The sequence below is a fragment of the Oncorhynchus clarkii genome, chromosome 19 (genome assembly GCF_045791955.1).
Source record: "Oncorhynchus clarkii lewisi isolate Uvic-CL-2024 chromosome 19, UVic_Ocla_1.0, whole genome shotgun sequence".
NCBI lineage: Eukaryota > Metazoa > Chordata > Actinopteri > Salmoniformes > Salmonidae > Oncorhynchus > Oncorhynchus clarkii.
The window spans coordinates 5,731,213-5,751,212 of record NC_092165.1 but is presented as its reverse complement, the minus strand read 5'-3'; the positions used below and the strand labels follow the sequence as shown (position 1 = coordinate 5,751,212).

Sequence of the window (20,000 nt, the reverse complement as noted above, 5' to 3'; positions counted from 1 at the left end):
TCTGCGTATGGGTTTCAGCCCTGGACTCAGCTCCACGTGGCAAGTTGTGGTGCAAATCGTCTATAAATTGTGCTTGAAATAGGATACTTGTTATTTGGCCTTTGGCCCAATTTTACTGCAAGAAATTCTAATTGGTCGACCACAGGCTAGCGTTGGGGGGTTATAAATGACACCCTGTCCCTTTGTACTGTGGAGGAATCACTGAGGAGAGAATCACAGAGGAGAGAATCACTGAGGAGAGAATCACCGAGGAGAGAATCACTGAGGAGAGAATCACCGAGGAGAGAATCACTGAGGAGAGAATCACTGAGGAGAGAATCACTGAGGACAGGGAAGAAGGAACACCGACCATCTACTTCCCAGCATAACATCTATGATCAACTGTTGACACACGCCTTTACTATGGGGCCCTGATGCATCAATCACAAGCCTTTAGACATGACTAGTCAATCTCTGATCTACCATGACTTCAACATGTGACATCAGTACAGAAGGCCCAGACATGACCAGATGGCCCAGACATGACTAGTCAATCTCTGATCTACATTGACTTCAACATGTGCCATCAGTATAGCAGGCCCAGACATGACTAGTCAATCTCTGATCTACCTTGACTTCAACGTGTGCCATCAGTACAGAAGGCCCAGACATGACCAGATGGCCCAGACATGACTAGTCAATCTCTGATCTACATTGACTTCAACATGTGCCATCAGTATAGCAGGCCCAGACATGACTAGTCAATCTCTGATCTACCTTGACTTCAACGTGTGCCATCAGTACAGAAGGCCCAGACATGACCAGATGGCCCAGACATGACTAGTCAATCTCTGACCTACCTTGACTTCAATGTGTGCCATCAGTACAGCAGGCCCAGACATGACTAGTTAATCTCTGACCTACATTGACTTCAACGTGTGCCATCAGTACAGCAGGCCCAGACATGACTAGTCGATCTCTGATCTACCATGACTTCAACGTGTGCCACCAGTACAGAAGGCCCAGACATGACTAGTCAATCTCTGATTTACCTTGACTTCAACGTGTGCCATCAGTACAGCAGGCCCAGACATGACCAGATGGCCCAGACATGACTAGTCAATCTCTGACCTAACTTGACTTCAACGTGTGCCATCAGTACAGATGGCCCAGACATGACTAGTCAATCTCTGATCTACCTTGACTTCAACATGTGCCATCAGTATAGCAGGCCCAGACATGACTAGTCAATCTCTGATCTACCTTGACTTCAACGTGTGCCATCAGTACAGAAGGCCCAGACATGACCAGATGGCCCAGACATGACTAGTCAATCTCTGATCTACCTTGACTTTAACGTGTGCCATCAGTACAGAAGGCCCAGACATGACCAGATGGCCCAGACATGACTAGTCAATCTCTGATCTATCTTGACTTTAATATGTGCCATCAGTATAGCAGGCCCAGACATGACTAGTCAATCTCTGATCTACCTTGACTTCAACGTGTGCCATCAGTACAGAAGGCCCAGACATGACCAGATGGCCCAGACATGACTAGTCAATCTCTGATCTACCTTGACTTCAACGTGTGCCATCAGTACAGAAGGCCCAGACATGACCAGATGGCCCAGACATGACTAGTCAATCTCTGACCTACCTTGACTTCAACGTGTGCCATCAGTACAGAAGGCCCAGACATGACCAGATGGCCCAGACATGACTAGTCAATCTCTGACCTACCTTGACTTCAACGTGTGCCATCAGCACAGCAAAGCTGGTCAGATGAGTACAGGAGCAGGTGGTGTGTGTTCTGTTGGTGTCCAGTAGTCGACAGTCCTGACTGGACCAGAACCCGGTCATGGACCGCTTGGAATAACTCCAGAAAGAACAGTTAGGGTTGAAGTTCTCCTCTGAATGCTGGGAGAGAGAGAGAGGAGAGGAGAGGTAGGGGGGAGAAAGAGAGAGAGAGAGAGGAAAGGAGAGGTAGGGGGAGAGACACAGAGAGAGAGAGAGAGAGAGAGAGAGAGAGAGAGGAGAAGTAGGGAGAGAGAGAGAGAGAGAGAGAGAGAGAGAGAGAGAGAGAGAGAGAGAGAGAGAGAGAGAGAGAGAGGAGAAGTAGGGAGAGAGAGAGAGAGAGAGAGAGGAGAGGTAGGTGGAGAGACATAGAGAGAGAGAGGAGAGGTAGGGGAGAGAGAGAGAGAGAGAGAGGAGAGGTAGGGAGAGAGGAGAGGTAGGGAGAGAGAGAGAGAGAGACAGATAGAGAGAGAGAGGAGGGGTAGGGGAGAGAGAGAGAGAGGAGAGGAGAGGAATTGAGAGGAGAGGTAGGGGGAGAGACAGAGAGAGAGAGAGAGGAGAGGTACGGGGAGAGACAGAGAGAGAGAGATAGTGGGGGAGCGAGGGAGGGAGGGAGACAGTGGGGAGGGAGGGAGGGGAACAGAATGTGTGAGAGGACAAGTGATAAACAGACAGAAGGATGGGTGACACTGAATGAGTCAACATGTGTCTGTGTGTCTTGTGGTCCTGCTGAAGGCCTGCATGTTGCTAAGCAGACCTGTCCACAACAACTGTTTTGCTGTAAAGTGCTAGCAAGCTGTTGGAAGCTGTCTCTGAGCGTGTTATGGTGTGGTTGTGTGTTATGGTGTGGTTGTGTGTGTTATGGTGTGGTTGTGTGTTATGGTGTGGTTGTGTGTTATGGTTGTGTGTTATGGTGTGGTTGTGTGTGATATGGTATGGTTGTGTGTTATGGTGTGGTTGTGTGTTATGGTGTGGTTGTATGGTTGTGTGATATGGTGTGGTTGTGTGATATGGTGTGGTTGTGTGTTATGGTGTTGTTGTGTGATATGGTGTGGTTGTGTGATATGGTGTGGTTGTGTGATATGGTGTGGTTGTGTGTAATGGTTGTGTGATATGGTGTGGTTGTGTGTTATGGTGTGGTTGTGTGTTATGGTGTGGTTGTGTGTAATGGTGTTGTTGTGTGATATGGTGTGGTTGTGTGATATGGTATGGTTGTGTGATATGGTGTGGTTGTGTGATATGGTGTGGTTGTGTGTTATGGTGTTGTTGTGTGTTATGGTGTGGTTGTGTGATATGGTGTGGTTGTGTGTAATGGTTGTGTGATATGGTGTGGTTGTGTGTTATGGTGTGGTTGTGTGTTATGGTGTGGTTGTATGGTTGTGTGATATGGTGTGGTTGTGTGATATGGTGTGGTTGTGTGATATGGTGTAGTTGTGTGTAATGGTTGTGTGATATGGTGTGGTTGTGTGATATGGTGTGGTTGTGTGATATGGTGTGGTTGTGTGATATGGTGTGGTTGTGTGTTATGGTGTGGTTGTGTGTTATGGTGTGGTTGTGTGTTATGGTGTGGTTGTGTGATATGGTGTGGTTGTGTGATATGGTGTGGTTGTGTGATATGGTGTGGTTGTGTGATATGGTGTGGTTGTGTGATATGGTGTGGTTGTGTGTAATGGTTGTGTGATATGGTGTGGCTGTGTGTTATGGTGTGGTTGTGTGATATGGTGTGGTTGTGTGATATGGTGTGGTTGTGTGTTATGGTGTGGTTGTGTGATATGGTGTGGTTGTGTGTAATGGTTGTGTGATATGGTGTGGTTGTGTGTTATGGTGTGGTTGTGTGATATGGTGTGGTTGTGTGATATGGTGTGGTTGTGTGTTATGGTGTGGTTGTGTGATATGGTGTGGTTGTGTGTAATGGTTGTGTGATATGGTGTGGTTGTGTGTTATGGTGTGGTTGTGTGATATGGTGTGGTTGTGTGATATGGTGTGGTTGTGTGATATGGTGTGGTTGTGTGATATGGTGTGGTTGTGTGTAATGGTTGTGTGATATGGTGTGGTTGTGTGTTATGGTGTGGTTGTGTGTTATGGTGTGGTTGTGTGTTATGGTGTGGTTGTGTGTTATGGTGTGGTTGTGTGTTATGGTTGTGTGTTATGGTGTGGTTGTGTGTTATGGTGTGGTTGTGTGTTATGGTTGTGTGATATGGTGTGGTTGTGTGTTATGGTGTGGTTGTGTGTTATGGTGTGGTTGTGTGTTATGGTTGTGTGTTATGGTGTTGTTGTGTGTTATGGTGTGGTTGTGTGTGTTATGGTGTGGTTGTGTGTTATGGTGTGGTTGTGTGTTATGGTGTGGTTGTATGGTTGTGTGATATGGTATGGTTGTGTGATATGGTGTGGTTGTGTGATATGGTGTGGTTGTGTGTTATGATGTTGTTGTGTGTTATGGTGTGGTTGTGTGATATGGTGTGGTTGTGTGTAATGGTTGTGTGATATGGTGTGGTTGTGTGTTATGGTGTGGTTGTGTGTTATGGTGTGGTTGTATGGTTGTGTGATATGGTGTGGTTGTGTGTAATGGTTGTGTGATATGGTGTGGTTGTGTGTAATGGTGTGGTTGTGTGTTATGGTGTTGTTGTGTGTTATGGTGTGGTTGTGTGTAATGGTTGTGTGATATGGTGTGGTTGTGTGTTATGGTTGTGTGTTATGGTGTGGTTGTGTGTTATGGTTGTGTGATATGGTGTGGTTGTGTGTAATGGTTGTGTGATATGGTGTGGTTGTGTGGTTGTGTGTGTTATGGTGTGGTTGTGTGTTATTGTGTGGTTGTGTGTTATTGTGTGGTTGTGTGTTATGGTGTGGTTGTGTGTTATGGTTGTGTGTTATGGTGTGGTTGTGTGATATGGTGTGGTTGTGTGTAATGGTTGTGTGATATGGTGTGGTTGTGTGTTATGGTGTGGTTGTGTGATATGGTGTGGTTGTGTGTTATGGTTGTGTGTTATGGTGTGGTTGTGTGTTATGGCGTGGTTGTGTGTAATGGTGTGGTTGCATGGTTGTGTGATATGGTATGGTTGTGTGTTATGGTGTGGTTGTGTGTTATGGTGTGGTTGTGTGTTATGGTGTGGTTGTGTGATATGGTGTGGTTGTGTGTTATGGTGTGGTTGTGTGATATGGTGTGGTTGTGTGATATGGTGTGGTTGTGTGATATGGTGTGGTTGTGTGATATGGTGTGGTTGTGTGATATGGTGTGGTTGTGTGATATGGTGTGGTTGTTTGATATGGTGTGGTTGTGTGTTATGTTGTGGTTGTGTGATACGGTGTGGTTGTGTGATATGGTGTGGTTGTGTGTTATGGTGTGGTTGTGTGTTATGGTGTTGTTGTGTGTTATGGTGTGGTTGTGTGTTATGGTGTTGTTGTGTGATATGGTGTGGTTGTGTGATATGGTGTGGTTGTGTGTTATGGTGTGGTTGTGTGTTATGGTGTGGTTGTGTGGTTGTGTGTTATGGTTGTGTGTTATGGTATGGTTGTGTGTTATGGTGTTGTTGTGTGTTATGGTGTGGTTGTGTGGTTGTGTGTTATGGTGTGGTTGTGTGTTATGGTGTGGTTGTGTGTTATGGTGTGGTTGTGTGTTATGGTGTGGTTGTGTGATATGGTGTGGTTGTGTGATATGGTGTGGTTGTGTGTTATGGTGTGGTTGTGTGTTATGGTGTGGTTGTGTGATATGGTGTGGTTGTGTGATATGGTGTGGTTGTGTGAAATGGTGTGGTTGTGTGATATGGTGTGGTTGTGTGATATGGTGTGGTTGTGTGTTATGGTTGTGTGATATGGTGTGGTTGTGTGTTATGGTGTGGTTGTGTGTTATGGTGTGGTTGTGTGTTATGGTTGTGTGTTATGGTGTTGTTGTGTGTTATGGTGTGGTTGTGTGTGTTATGGTGTGGTTGTGTGTTATGGTGTGGTTGTGTGTTATGGTGTGGTTGCATGGTTGTGTGATATGGTATGGTTGTGTGTTATGGTGTGGTTGTGTGTTATGGTGTGGTTGTATGGTTGTGTGATATGGTATGGTTGTTTGATATGGTGTGGTTGTGTGATATGGTGTGGTTGTGTGTTATGGTGTTGTTGTGTGTTATGGTGTGGTTGTGTGATATGGTGTGGTTGTGTGTAATGGTTGTGTGATATGGTGTGGTTGTGTGTTATGGTGTGGTTGTATGGTTGTGTGATATGGTGTGGTTGTGTGATATGGTGTGGTTGTGTGATATGGTGTGGTTGTGTGTAATGGTTGTGTGATATGGTGTGGTTGTGTGTTATGGTGTGGTTGTGTGTTATGGTGTTGTTGTGTGTTATGGTGTGGTTGTGTGTAATGGTTGTGTGATATGGTGTGGTTGTGTGTTATGGTTGTGTGATATGGTGTGGTTGTGTGTTATGGTTGTGTGATATGGTGTGGTTGTGTGTAATGGTTGTGTGATATGGTGTGGTTGTGTGTGTTATGGTGTGGTTGTGTGTTATGGTGTGGTTGTGTGTTATTGTGTGGTTGTGTGTTATGGTGTGGTTGTGTGTTATGGTTGTGTGTTATGGTGTGGTTGTGTGATATGGTGTGGTTGTGTGTAATGGTTGTGTGATATGGTGTGGTTGTGTGTTATGGTGTGGTTGTGTGTTATGGTGTGGTTGTGTGTTATGGTTGTGTGTTATGGTGTGGTTGTGTGTTATGGCGTGGTTGTGTGATATGGTGTGGTTGTGTGATATGGTGTGGTTGTGTGATATGGTGTGGTTGTGTGATATGGTGTGGTTGTGTGATATGGTGTGGTTGTGTGATATGGTGTGGTTGTGTGATATGGTGTGGTTGTTTGATATGGTGTGGTTGTGTGTTATGTTGTGGTTGTGTGATACGGTGTGGTTGTGTGATATGGTGTGGTTGTGTGTTATGGTGTGGTTGTGTGTTATGGTGTTGTTGTGTGTTATGGTGTGGTTGTGTGTTATGGTGTTGTTGTGTGATATGGTGTGGTTGTGTGATATGGTGTGGTTGTGTGTTATGGTGTGGTTGTGTGTTATGGTGTGGTTGTGTGGTTGTGTGTTATGGTTGTGTGTTATGGTATGGTTGTGTGTTATGGTGTTGTTGTGTGTTATGGTGTGGTTGTGTGGTTGTGTGTTATGGTGTGGTTGTGTGTTATGGTGTGGTTGTGTGTTATGGTGTGGTTGTGTGTTATGGTGTGGTTGTGTGATATGGTGTGGTTGTGTGATATGGTGTGGTTGTGTGTTATGGTGTGGTTGTGTGATATGGTGTGGTTGTGTGATATGGTGTGGTTGTGTGATATGGTGTGGTTGTGTGAAATGGTGTGGTTGTGTGATATGGTGTGGTTGTGTGATATGGTGTGGTTGTGTGTTATGGTTGTGTGATATGGTGTGGTTGTGTGTTATGGTGTGGTTGTGTGTTATGGTGTGGTTGTGTGTTATGGTTGTGTGTTATGGTGTTGTTGTGTGTTATGGTGTGGTTGTGTGTGTTATGGTGTGGTTGTGTGTTATGGTGTGGTTGTGTGTTATGGTGTGGTTGCATGGTTGTGTGATATGGTATGGTTGTGTGTTATGGTGTGGTTGTGTGTTATGGTGTGGTTGTATGGTTGTGTGATATGGTATGGTTGTTTGATATGGTGTGGTTGTGTGATATGGTGTGGTTGTGTGTTATGGTGTTGTTGTGTGTTATGGTGTGGTTGTGTGATATGGTGTGGTTGTGTGTAATGGTTGTGTGATATGGTGTGGTTGTGTGTTATGGTGTGGTTGTATGGTTGTGTGATATGGTGTGGTTGTGTGATATGGTGTGGTTGTGTGATATGGTGTGGTTGTGTGTAATGGTTGTGTGATATGGTGTGGTTGTGTGTTATGGTGTGGTTGTGTGTTATGGTGTTGTTGTGTGTTATGGTGTGGTTGTGTGTAATGGTTGTGTGATATGGTGTGGTTGTGTGTTATGGTGGTGTGATATGGTGTGGTTGTGTGTTCTGGTTGGGTGATATGGTGTGGTTGGGTGTAATGGTTGTGAGATTTGGTGTGGTTGTGTGGTTGTGTGTGTTATGGTGTGGTTGTGTGTTATGGTGTGGTTGTGTGTTATTGTGTGGTTGTGTGTTATGGTGTGGTTGTGTGTTATGGTTGTGTGTTATGGTGTGGTTGTGTGATATGGTGTGGTTGTGTGTAATGGTTGTGTGATATGGTGTGGTTGTGTGTTATGGTGTGGTTGTGTGTTATGGTGTGGTTGTGTGTTATGGTTGTGTGTTATGGTGTGGTTGTGTGTTATGGCGTGGTTGTGTGTAATGGTGTGGTTGCATGGTTGTGTGATATGGTATGGTTGTGTGTTATGGTGTGGTTGTGTGTTATGGTGTGGTTGTGTGTTATGGTGTGGTTGTGTGTTATGGTTGTGTGTTATGGTGTGGTTGTGTGTTATGGCGTGGTTGTGTGATATGGTGTGGTTGTGTGATATGGTGTGGTTGTGTGATATGGTGTGGTTGTGTGATATGGTGTGGTTGTGTGATATGGTGTGGTTGTGTGATATGGTGTGGTTGTGTGATATGGTGTGGTTGTTTGATATGGTGTGGTTGTGTGTTATGTTGTGGTTGTGTGATACGGTGTGGTTGTGTGATATGGTGTGGTTGTGTGTTATGGTGTGGTTGTGTGTTATGGTGTTGTTGTGTGTTATGGTGTGGTTGTGTGTTATGGTGTTGTTGTGTGATATGGTGTGGTTGTGTGATATGGTGTGGTTGTGTGTTATGGTGTGGTTGTGTGTTATGGTGTGGTTGTGTGGTTGTGTGTTATGGTTGTGTGTTATGGTATGGTTGTGTGTTATGGTGTGGTTGTGTGTTATGGTGTGGTTGTGTGATATGGTGTGGTTGTGTGTTATGGTGTGGTTGTGTGATATGGTGTGGTTGAGTGTTATGGTGTGGTTGTGTGATATGGTGTGGTTGTGTGATATGGTGTGGTTGTGTGTTATGGTGTGGTTGTGTGATATGGTGTGGTTGTGTGTTATGGTGTGGTTGTGTGTTATGGTGTGGTTGTGTGTTATGGTGTGGTTGTGTGTTATGGTGTGGTTGTGTGGTCGTGTGTTATGTGTGATATGGTGTGGTTGTGTGTTATGGTTATGTGTGTTATGGTTGTGTGATATGGTGTGGTTGTGTGTTATGGTTGTGTGATATGGTGTGGTTGTGTGTAATGGTTGTGTGATATGGTGTGGTTGTGTGGTTGTGTGTGTTATGGTGTGGTTGTGTGTTATGGTGTGGTTGTGTGTTATTGTGTGGTTGTGTGTTATGGTGTGGTTGTGTGTTATGGTTGTGTGTTATGGTGTGGTTGTGTGATATGGTGTGGTTGTGTGTAATGGTTGTGTGATATGGTGTGGTTGTGTGTTATGGTGTGGTTGTGTGTTATGGTGTGGTTGTGTGTTATGGTTGTGTGTTATGGTGTGGTTGTGTGTTATGGCGTGGTTGTGTGATATGGTGTGGTTGTGTGATATGGTGTGGTTGTGTGATATGGTGTGGTTGTGTGATATGGTGTGGTTGTGTGATATGGTGTGGTTGTGTGATATGGTGTGGTTGTGTGATATGGTGTGGTTGTTTGATATGGTGTGGTTGTGTGTTATGTTGTGGTTGTGTGATACGGTGTGGTTGTGTGATATGGTGTGGTTGTGTGTTATGGTGTGGTTGTGTGTTATGGTGTTGTTGTGTGTTATGGTGTGGTTGTGTGTTATGGTGTTGTTGTGTGATATGGTGTGGTTGTGTGATATGGTGTGGTTGTGTGTTATGGTGTGGTTGTGTGTTATGGTGTGGTTGTGTGGTTGTGTGTTATGGTTGTGTGTTATGGTATGGTTGTGTGTTATGGTGTTGTTGTGTGTTATGGTGTGGTTGTGTGGTTGTGTGTTATGGTGTGGTTGTGTGTTATGGTGTGGTTGTGTGTTATGGTGTGGTTGTGTGTTATGGTGTGGTTGTGTGATATGGTGTGGTTGTGTGATATGGTGTGGTTGTGTGTTATGGTGTGGTTGTGTGATATGGTGTGGTTGTGTGATATGGTGTGGTTGTGTGATATGGTGTGGTTGTGTGAAATGGTGTGGTTGTGTGATATGGTGTGGTTGTGTGATATGGTTTGGTTGTGTGTTATGGTTGTGTGATATGGTGTGGTTGTGTGTTATGGTGTGGTTGTGTGTTATGGTGTGGTTGTGTGTTATGGTTGTGTGTTATGGTGTTGTTGTGTGTTATGGTGTGGTTGTGTGTGTTATGGTGTGGTTGTGTGTTATGGTGTGGTTGTGTGTTATGGTGTGGTTGCATGGTTGTGTGATATGGTATGGTTGTGTGTTATGGTGTGGTTGTGTGTTATGGTGTGGTTGTATGGTTGTGTGATATGGTATGGTTGTTTGATATGGTGTGGTTGTGTGATATGGTGTGGTTGTGTGTTATGGTGTTGTTGTGTGTTATGGTGTGGTTGTGTGATATGGTGTGGTTGTGTGTAATGGTTGTGTGATATGGTGTGGTTGTGTGTTATGGTGTGGTTGTATGGTTGTGTGATATGGTGTGGTTGTGTGATATGGTGTGGTTGTGTGATATGGTGTGGTTGTGTGTTATGGTGTGGTTGTGTGTTATGGTGTTGTTGTGTGTTATGGTGTGGTTGTGTGTAATGGTTGTGTGATATGGTGTGGTTGTGTGTTATGGTTGTGTGATATGGTGTGGTTGTGTGTTATGGTTGTGTGATATGGTGTGGTTGTGTGTAATGGTTGTGAGATATGGTGTGGTTGTGTGGTTGTGTGTGTTATGGTGTGGTTGTGTGTTATGGTGTGGTTGTGTGTTATTGTGTGGTTGTGTGTTATCGTGTGGTTGTGTGTTATGGTTGTGTGTTATGGTGTGGTTGTGTGATATGGTGTGGTTGTGTGTAATGGTTGTGTGATATGGTGTGGTTGTGTGTTATGGTGTGGTTGTGTGTTATGGTGTGGTTGTGTGTTATGGTTGTGTGTTATGGTGTGGTTGTGTGATATGGTGTGGTTGTGTGTAATGGTTGTGTGATATGGTGTGGTTGTGTGTTATGGTGTGGTTGTGTGTTATGGTGTGGTTGTGTGTTATGGTTGTGTGTTATGGTGTGGTTGTGTGTTATGGTGTTGTTGTGTGTTATGGTGTGGTTGTGTGGTTGTGTGTTATGGTGTGGTTGTGTGTTATGGTGTGGTTGTGTGTTATGGTGTGGTTGTGTGTTATGGTGTGGTTGTGTGATATGGTGTGGTTGTGTGATATGGTGTGGTTGTGTGTTATGGTGTGGTTGTGTGATATGGTGTGGTTGTGTGATATGGTGTGGTTGTGTGATATGGTGTGGTTGTGTGAAATGGTGTGGTTGTGTGATATGGTGTGGTTGTGTGATATGGTTTGGTTGTGTGTTATGGTTGTGTGATATGGTGTGGTTGTGTGTTATGGTGTGGTTGTGTGTTATGGTTGTGTGTTATGGTGTTGTTGTGTGTTATGGTGTGGTTGTGTGTGTTATGGTGTGGTTGTGTGTTATGGTGTGGTTGTGTGTTATGGTGTGGTTGCATGGTTGTGTGATATGGTATGGTTGTGTGTTATGGTGTGGTTGTGTGTTATGGTGTGGTTGTATGGTTGTGTGATATGGTATGGTTGTTTGATATGGTGTGGTTGTGTGATATGGTGTGGTTGTGTGTTATGGTGTTGTTGTGTGTTATGGTGTGGTTGTGTGATATGGTGTGGTTGTGTGTAATGGTTGTGTGATATGGTGTGGTTGTGTGATATGGTGTGGTTGTGTGATATGGTGTGGTTGTGTGATATGGTGTGGTTGTGTGTAATGGTTGTGTGATATGGTGTGGTTGTGTGTTATGGTGTGGTTGTGTGTTATGGTGTTGTTGTGTGTTATGGTGTGGTTGTGTGTAATGGTTGTGTGATATGGTGTGGTTGTGTGTTATGGTTGTGTGATATGGTGTGGTTGTGTGTTATGGTTGTGTGATATGGTGTGGTTGTGTGTAATGGTTGTGAGATATGGTGTGGTTGTGTGGTTGTGTGTGTTATGGTGTGGTTGTGTGTTATGGTGTGGTTGTGTGTTATTGTGTGGTTGTGTGTTATGGTGTGGTTGTGTGTTATGGTTGTGTGTTATGGTGTGGTTGTGTGATATGGTGTGGTTGTGTGTAATGGTTGTGTGATATGGTGTGGTTGTGTGTTATGGTGTGGTTGTGTGTTATGGTGTGGTTGTGTGTTATGGTTGTGTGTTATGGTGTGGTTGTGTGTTATGGCGTGGTTGTGTGTAATGGTGTGGTTGCATGGTTGTGTGATATGGTATGGTTGTGTGTTATGGTGTGGTTGTGTGTTATGGTGTGGTTGTGTGTTATGGTGTGGTTGGGTGTTATGGTGTGGTTGTGTGATATGGTGTGGTTGTGTGATATGGTGTGGTTGTGTGTTATGGTGTGGTTGTGTGATATGGTGTGGTTGTGTGATATGGTGTGGTTGTGTGATATGGTGTGGTTGTGTGATATGGTGTTGTTGTGTGATATGGTGTGGTTGTGTGATATGGTGTGGTTGTGTGATATGGTGTGGTTGTGTGTTATGGTGTGGTTGTGTGATATGGTGTGGTTGTGTGATATGGTGTGGTTGTGTGTTATGGTATGGTTGTGTGATATGGTGTGGTTGTGTGATATGGTGTGGTTGAGTGATATGGTGTTGTTGTGTGATATGGTGTGGTTGTGTGATATGGTGTGGTTGTGTGTTATGGTGTGGTTGTGTGATATGGTGTGGTTGTGTGATATGGTGTGGTTGTGTGTTATGGTGTGGTTGTGTGTTATGGTGTGGTTGTGTGATATGGTGTGGTTGTGTGATATGGTGTTGTTGTGTGATATGGTGTGGTTGTGTGATATGGTGTGGTTGTGTGTTATGGTGTGGTTGTGTGTTATGGTGTGGTTGTGTGTTATGGTGTGGTTGTGTGTTATGGTGTGGTTGTGTGGTCGTGTGTTATGGTGTGGTTGTGTGATATGGTGTGGTTGTGTGATATGGTGTGTTTGTGTGATATGGTGTGGTTGTGTGTTATGGTGTGGTTGTGTGATATGGTGTGGTTGTGTGATATGGTGTGGTTGTGTGTTATGGTGTGGTTGTGTGTTATGGTGTGGTTGTGTGATATGGTGTGGTTGTGTGTTATGGTGTGGTTGTGTGATATGGTGTGGTTGTGTGTTATGGTGTGGTTGTGTGATATGGTGTGGTTGTGTGATATGGTGTGTTTGTGTGATATGGTGTGGTTGTGTGTTATGGTGTGGTTGTGTGATATGGTGTGGTTGTGTGATATGGTGTGGTTGTGTGTTATGGTGTGGTTGTGTGTTATGGTGTGGTTGTGTGATATGGTGTGGTTGTGTGTTATGGTGTGGTTGTGTGATATGGTGTGGTTGTGTGTTATGGTGTGGTTGTGTGATATGGTGTGGTTGTGTGATATGGTGTGGTTGTGTGTTATGGTGTGGTTGTGTGTTATGGTGTGGTTGTGTGATATGGTGTGGTTGTGTGATATGGTGTGGTTGTGTGTTATGGTGTGGTTGTGTGTTATGGTGTGGTTGTGTGATCTGGTGTGGTTGTGTGTTCTGGTGTGGTTGTGTGATATGGTGTGGTTGTGTGTTATGGTGTGGTTGTGTGATATGGTGTGGTTGTGTGATATGGTGTGTTTGTGTGATATGGTGTGGTTGTGTGTTATGGTGTGGTTGTGTGATATGGTGTGGTTGTGTGATATGGTGTGGTTGTGTGTTATGGTGTGGTTGTGTGTTATGGTGTGGTTGTGTGATATGGTGTGGTTGTGTGTTATGGTGTGGTTGTGTGATATGGTGTGGTTGTGTGTTATGGTGTGGTTGTGTGATATGGTGTGGTTGTGTGATATGGTGTGGTTGTGTGTTATGGTGTGGTTGTGTGTTATGGTGTGGTTGTGTGATATGGTGTGGTTGTGTGATGTGGTTGTGTGTTATGGTGTGGTTGTGTGTTATGGTGTGGTTGTGTGATATGGTGTGGTTGTGTGATATGGTGTGGTTGTGTGTTATGGTGTGGTTGTGTGTTATGGTGTGGTTGTGTGTTATGGTGTGGTTGTGTGTTATGGTGTGGTTGTGTGTTATGGTGTGGTTGTGTGATATGGTGTGGTTGTGTGTTATGGTGTGGTTGTGTGATATGGTGTGGTTGTGTGTTATGGTGTGGTTGTGTGATATGGTGTGGTTGTGTGATATGGTGTGGTTGTGTGATATGGTGTGGTTGTGTGATATGGTGTGGTTGTGTGTTATGGTGTGGTTGTGTGATATGGTGTGGTTGTGTGTTATGGTATGGTTGTGTGTTATGGTGTGGTTGTGTGTTATGGTGTGGTTGTGTGTTATGGTGTGGTTGTGTGATATGGTGTGGTTGTGTGTTATGGTGTGGTTGTGTGATATGGTGTGGTTGTGTGTAATGGTTGTGTGATATGGTGTGGTTGTGTGTTATGGTGTGGTTGTGTGATATGGTGTGGTTGTGTGATATGGTGTGGTTGTGTGTTATGGTGTGGTTGTGTGTTATGGTGTGGTTGTGTGTTATGGTGTGGTTGTGTGTTATGGTGTGGTTGTGTGTTATGGTGTGGTTGTGTGTTATGGTGTGTTTGTGTGTTATGGTGTGGTTGTGTGTAATGGTGTGGTTGTGTGATATGGTGTGGTTGTGTGTAATGGTTGTGTGATATGGTGTGGTTGTGTGTTATGGTGTGGTTGTGTGTTATGGTGTGGTTGTGTGATATGGTGTGGTTGTGTGATATGGTGTGGTTGTGTGTTATGGTGTGGTTGTGTGTTATGGTGTGGTTGTTTGTTATGGTGTGGTTGTGTGTTATGGTGTGGTTGTGTGATATGGTGTGGTTGTGTGATATGGTGTGGTTGTGTGTTATGGTGTGGTTGTGTGTTATGGTGTGGTTGTGTGATATGGTGTGGTTGTGTGTTATGGTGTGGTTGTGTGATATGGTGTGGTTGTGTGATATGGTGTGTTTGTGTGATATGGTGTGGTTGTGTGTTATGGTGTGGTTGTGTGTTATGGTGTGGTTGTGTGTTATGGTGTGGTTGTGTGTTATGGTGTGGTTGTGTGGTCGTGTTATGGTGTGGTTGTGTGATATGGTGTGGTCGTGTGATATGGTGTGTTTGTGTGAATTGGTGTGGTTGTGTGTTATGGTGTGGTTGTGTGATATGGTGTGGTTGTGTGATATGGTGTGGTTGTGTGTTATGGTGTGGTTGTGTGTTATGGTGTGGTTGTGTGATATGGTGTGGTTGTGTGTTATGGTGTGGTTGTGTGATATGGTGTGGTTGTGTGTTATGGTGTGGTTGTGTGATATGGTGTGGTTGTGTGATATGGTGTGTTTGTGTGATATGGTGTGGTTGTGTGTTATGGTGTGGTTGTGTGATATGGTGTGGTTGTGTGATATGGTGTGGTTGTGTGTTATGGTGTGGTTGTGTGTTATGGTGTGGTTGTGTGATATGGTGTGGTTGTGTGTTATGGTGTGGTTGTGTGATATGGTGTGGTTGTGTGTTATGGTGTGGTTGTGTGATATGGTGTGGTTGTGTGATATGGTGTGGTTGTGTGTTATGGTGTGGTTGTGTGTTATGGTGTGGTTGTGTGATATGGTGTGGTTGTGTGATGTGGTTGTTTGTTATGGTGTGGTTGTGTGTTATGGTGTGGTTGTGTGATATGGTGTGGTTGTGTGATATGGTGTGGTTGTGTGTTATGGTGTGGTTGTGTGTTATGGTGTGGTTGTGTGTTATGGTGTGGTTGTGTGTTATGGTGTGGTTGTGTGTTATGGTGTGGTTGTGTGATATGGTGTGGTTGTGTGTTATGGTGTGGTTGTGTGATATGGTGTGGTTGTGTGTTATGGTGTGGTTGTGTGTTATGGTGTGGTTGTGTGTTATGGTGTGGTTGTGTGATATGGTGTGGTTGTGTGATATGGTGTGGTTGTGTGTTATGGTGTGGTTGTGTGTTATGGTGTGGTTGTGTGATATGGTGTGGTTGTGTGTTATGGTGTGGTTGTTTGTTATGGTGTGGTTGTGTGTTATGGTGTGGTTGTGTGTTATGGTGTGGTTGTGTGATATGGTGTGGTTGTGTGTTATGGTGTGGTTGTGTGTTATGGTGTGGTTGTGTGTTATGGTGTGGTTGTGTGTTATGGTGTGGTTGTGTGTTATGGTGTGGTTGTGTGTTATGGTGTGGTTGTGTGATATGGTGTGGTTGTGTGTTATGGTGTGGTTGTGTGTTCTGGTGTGGTTGTATATCCATAAATGCTGCATCCATAATATTCGTCCTAGTGACAAAACAGTGGTATTGAATGGTGTCCGTTAGCATTCATCTATGTGTACAGTATAACCTCCCTACCTCACAGTGAAGCTCACTGGTTCAGACAGGACAACTGGTTGTGACTGTGTGTCTGTATGTGTGTCTGTCTGTGTGTGTGTCTGTCTGTGTGTGTGTGTGTGTGTGTGTGTGTGTGTGTGTGTGTGTGTGTGTCTGTGTGTGTCTGTGTGTGTCTGTCTGTGTGTCTGTGTGTGTATCTGTGTGTGTGTCTGTGTGTGTGTCTGTGTGTGTGTGTGTGTGTGTCTGTGTGTGTGTCTGTGTGAGTGACTGTGTGTCTGTCTGTGTGTGTGTGTGTCTCTGTGTGTGTGTGTGTGTGTCTGTGTGTGTCTGTGTGTGTCTGTGTGTGTCTGTGTGTGTGTGTAATCCGTGCGTATTCTCCGGTATATATATATACCTGCAGGTGTTTGACAGTGAAGACCACCGGTTCAGACAGATAGACCTTGTTGCTGTCCTTGTTGATAGAAGCAGTAATAACAGGAGAGTTGACTATGACAGAGTAGTTAGGGTAGAGAGCCTCGCTGCCCAGACCAACACTGGCATTATCTGTAGACAGGTAGGAGCCCAGGTTCCTGTAGAGGACGAACACCATACGGATCTCACCTGGTGGGGGAGACAACACACTGCAATGTCACTGGCTGCTCAGACATGCAGGGAGATATTAGGACAAGTATTCAGACATGCAGGGAGATATTAGGACAATTAATTAGACATTCAGGGAGATATTAGGACAGGTAATTAGGTCTTCATGGTGATATTAGGACAAGTAATTAGACATTCTGGGAGATATTAGGACAAGTAATTAGACATTCTGAGAGATATTAGGACAAGTAATTAGACATTCAGGGAGATATTAGGACAAGTAATTATATTGTCATGGGGATATTAGGACAAGTAATTAGACATTCTGGGAGATATTAGGACAATTAATTAGATCGTCATGGGGATATTAGGACAAGTAATTCGACATTCTGGGAGATATTGGGACAAGTAATTATATCGTCATGGGGATATTAGGACAAGTAATTAGACATTCTGGGAGATATTAGGACAAGTAGTTAGATCGTCATGGGGATATTAGGACAAGTAATTAGACATTCTGGGAGATATTAGGACAAGTAATTAGACATTCTGAGAGATATTAGGACAAGTAATTAGACATTCAGGGAGATATTAGGACAAGTAATTATATTGTCATGGGGATATTAGGACAAGTAATTAGACATTCTGGGAGATATTAGGACAAGTAATTAGATCGTCATGGGGATATTAGGACAAGTAATTCGACATTCTGGGAGATATTGGGACAAGTAATTAGATCGTCATGGGGATATTAGGACAAGTAATTAGACATTCTGGGAGATATTAGGACAAGTAGTTAGATCGTCATGGGGATATTAGGACAAGTAATTAGACATTGGGAGATATTAGGACAAGTAATTAGATCGTCATGGGGATATTAGGACAAGTAGTTAGACATTCTGGGAGATATTAGGACAAGTAATTAGGTCTTCAGGGAGATATTAGGGGTTGAATTTTAACAGTGAATACAGTGAGGTATAGGAACAAGGCAGGTGGTTGATTTGAAAACTGTGATATATCAATTGCCAGTCATTTGCATGTCCTCTGAGAGGTGTGGGATAGGACAGGGTGGAATAGAGTTGAATTGAATAGAATGGCTTGCAAACACACAGTAAACTGTTGAGACCCATGGTTAATGGTTACGTGTGGGGTGTAAATGATGTGTTCTTAAATGTCAGACAATAATGTCAGAAATGAATTCAAAAGTCTCTCTGAAGTAGGACTGTGATCAGTGTCTTTAAGCAAATAACTATTGTATTACATGATATGAAATTCACCCGAGGAGAATATACAGAGAGAAATATGAGGATGAGTTTAATGTTTCTATTGTAGAGTCAATATATGTATCTCAGTTGAGTAGAAAATACTAGAATAGAGTAGAATAGAGTAGAGTATAATAGAATAGAGTATAATAGAGTAGAATAGTTTAGAATAGAGTAGAGTAGAATAGAACATCATAGCATAGAGTAGAATAGAATAGAGTAGAGTAGAGTAGAATAGAGTAGAGTAGAATAGAATAGAGTAGACTAGAATAGAACATAATAGCGTAGAGTAGAATAGAGTAGAGTAGAGTAGAATAGAGAATAATAGTGTAGAGTAGAGTAGAATAGAGTAGAATAGAGTAGTGTAGAGTAGAATAGAGTAGAGTAGAATAGTGTAGAATAGAGTAGAGTAGAGTAGAGTAGAATTGAGAAGAATAGTGTAGAGTAGATTAGAGTAGAATAGAATAGAGTAGATTAGAGTAGAATAGACTAGAGTAGAATAGAGTAGAGTAAAATAGAGTAGAATAGAGTAGAAGAAAGTAGAGTAGAATAGAGTAGAATATAGTAGAGTAGAGTAGAATAGAGTAGAATACAGTAGAGTAGAGTAGAATAGAGTAGAATAGTGTAGAATAGAGAAAGAGTGGAGTAGAGCACAATCGAGTAGAGTAGAATAGAGTAGAATAGAGTAGAATAGAGTAGAGTAGAATAGAGTAGAATAGAGTATAAAATAGTAGAGTAGAATATAGTAGAGTAGAATAGAGTAGCATAGAGTAGAATAGAATAGAGTAGAATAGAGTAGAGTAGAATAGAATAGTGCAGCATAGAGAAGAAAATAGTAAAATATAGTAGAGTAGAGTAGAATAGAGTAGAGTGGAATATAGTAGAATATAGTAGAGTAGAATAGAGTAGAGTATAATATGGTAGAATATAGTAGAGTAGAAAACAGTAGAGTAGATTATAATAGACTAGAATAGAGTAGATTGGAATAGAGTAGAATAGAGCAGATTAGAATAGAGTATAATAGAGTAGAGTAAAGTAGAATAGAGTAGAATAGAGTAGAGTAAAGTAGAATAGAGTAGAATAGAGTAGAATAGTGTAAAGAAGAGAAGAATAGAGTAGAATAGTGTAAAGTAGAGTAGAATAGAGTAGAATAGTGTAAAGTAGAGTAGAATAGAGTAGAATAGAGTAGAATAGTGTAGAATAGAGAAAGAGTGGAGTAGAGCACAATCGAGTAGAGTAGAATAGAGTAGAATAGTGTAAAGTAGAGTAGAATAGAGTAGAATAGTGTAAAGTATAGTAGAATAGAGTAGCATAGTGTAAAGTATAGTAGAATAGAGTAGAATAGTGTAAAGTAGAGTAGAATAGAGTAGAATAGTGTAAAGTAGAGTAGAATAGAGTAGCATAGAGTAGAATAGTGTAGAATAGAGAAAGAGTGGAGTAGAGCACAATCGAGTAGAGTAGAATAGAGTAGAATAGTGTAAAGTAGAGTAGAATAGAGTAGAATAGTGTAAAGTAGAGTAGAATAGAGTAGCATAGTGTAAAGTAGAGTAGAATAGAGTAGCATAGTGTAAAGTAGAGTAGAATAGAGTAGAATAGAGTAGAATAGTGTAAAGTAGAGTAGAATAGAGTAGAATAGAGTAGAATAGTGTAAAGTAGAGTAGAATAGAGTAGAATAGTGTAAAGTATAGTAGAATAGAGTAGCATAGTGTAAAGTATAGTAGAATAGAGTAGAATAGTGTAAAGTAGAGTAGAATAGAGTAGAATAGTGTAAAGTAGAGTAGAATAGAGTAGCATAGAGTAGAATAGTGTAGAATAGAGAAAGAGTGGAGTAGAGCACAATCGAGTAGAGTAGAATAGAGTAGAATAGTGTAAAGTAGAGTAGAATAGAGTAGAATAGTGTAAAGTAGAGTAGAATAGAGTAGCATAGTGTAAAGTAGAGTAGAATAGAGTAGCATAGTGTAAAGTAGAGTAGAATAGAGTAGAATAGAGTAGAATAGTGTAAAGTAGAGTAGAATAGAGTAGAATAGTGTAAAGTAGAGTAGAAAAGAGTAGCATAGTGTAAAGTAGAGTAGAATAGAGTA

General features: G+C 42.7%; 1 protein-coding gene across 1 annotated transcript in view; it reads right to left on the bottom strand.

Moving 5' to 3' along the window:
* The window catches only part of LOC139375518 (adhesion G protein-coupled receptor L3-like), a 161,510-nt gene that overhangs the window by 44,691 nt on the left and 96,819 nt on the right, over nt 1-20,000 (bottom strand). Inside the window, exons 12-13 of the mRNA XM_071117350.1 lie at nt 16,473-16,678; nt 1,722-1,898 (exon numbers count right to left, since the gene is read on the bottom strand). Coding sequence (XP_070973451.1) covers nt 1,722-1,898; nt 16,473-16,678 — 383 coding nt within the window. The remainder of the gene's footprint in view (nt 1-1,721; nt 1,899-16,472; nt 16,679-20,000) is intronic.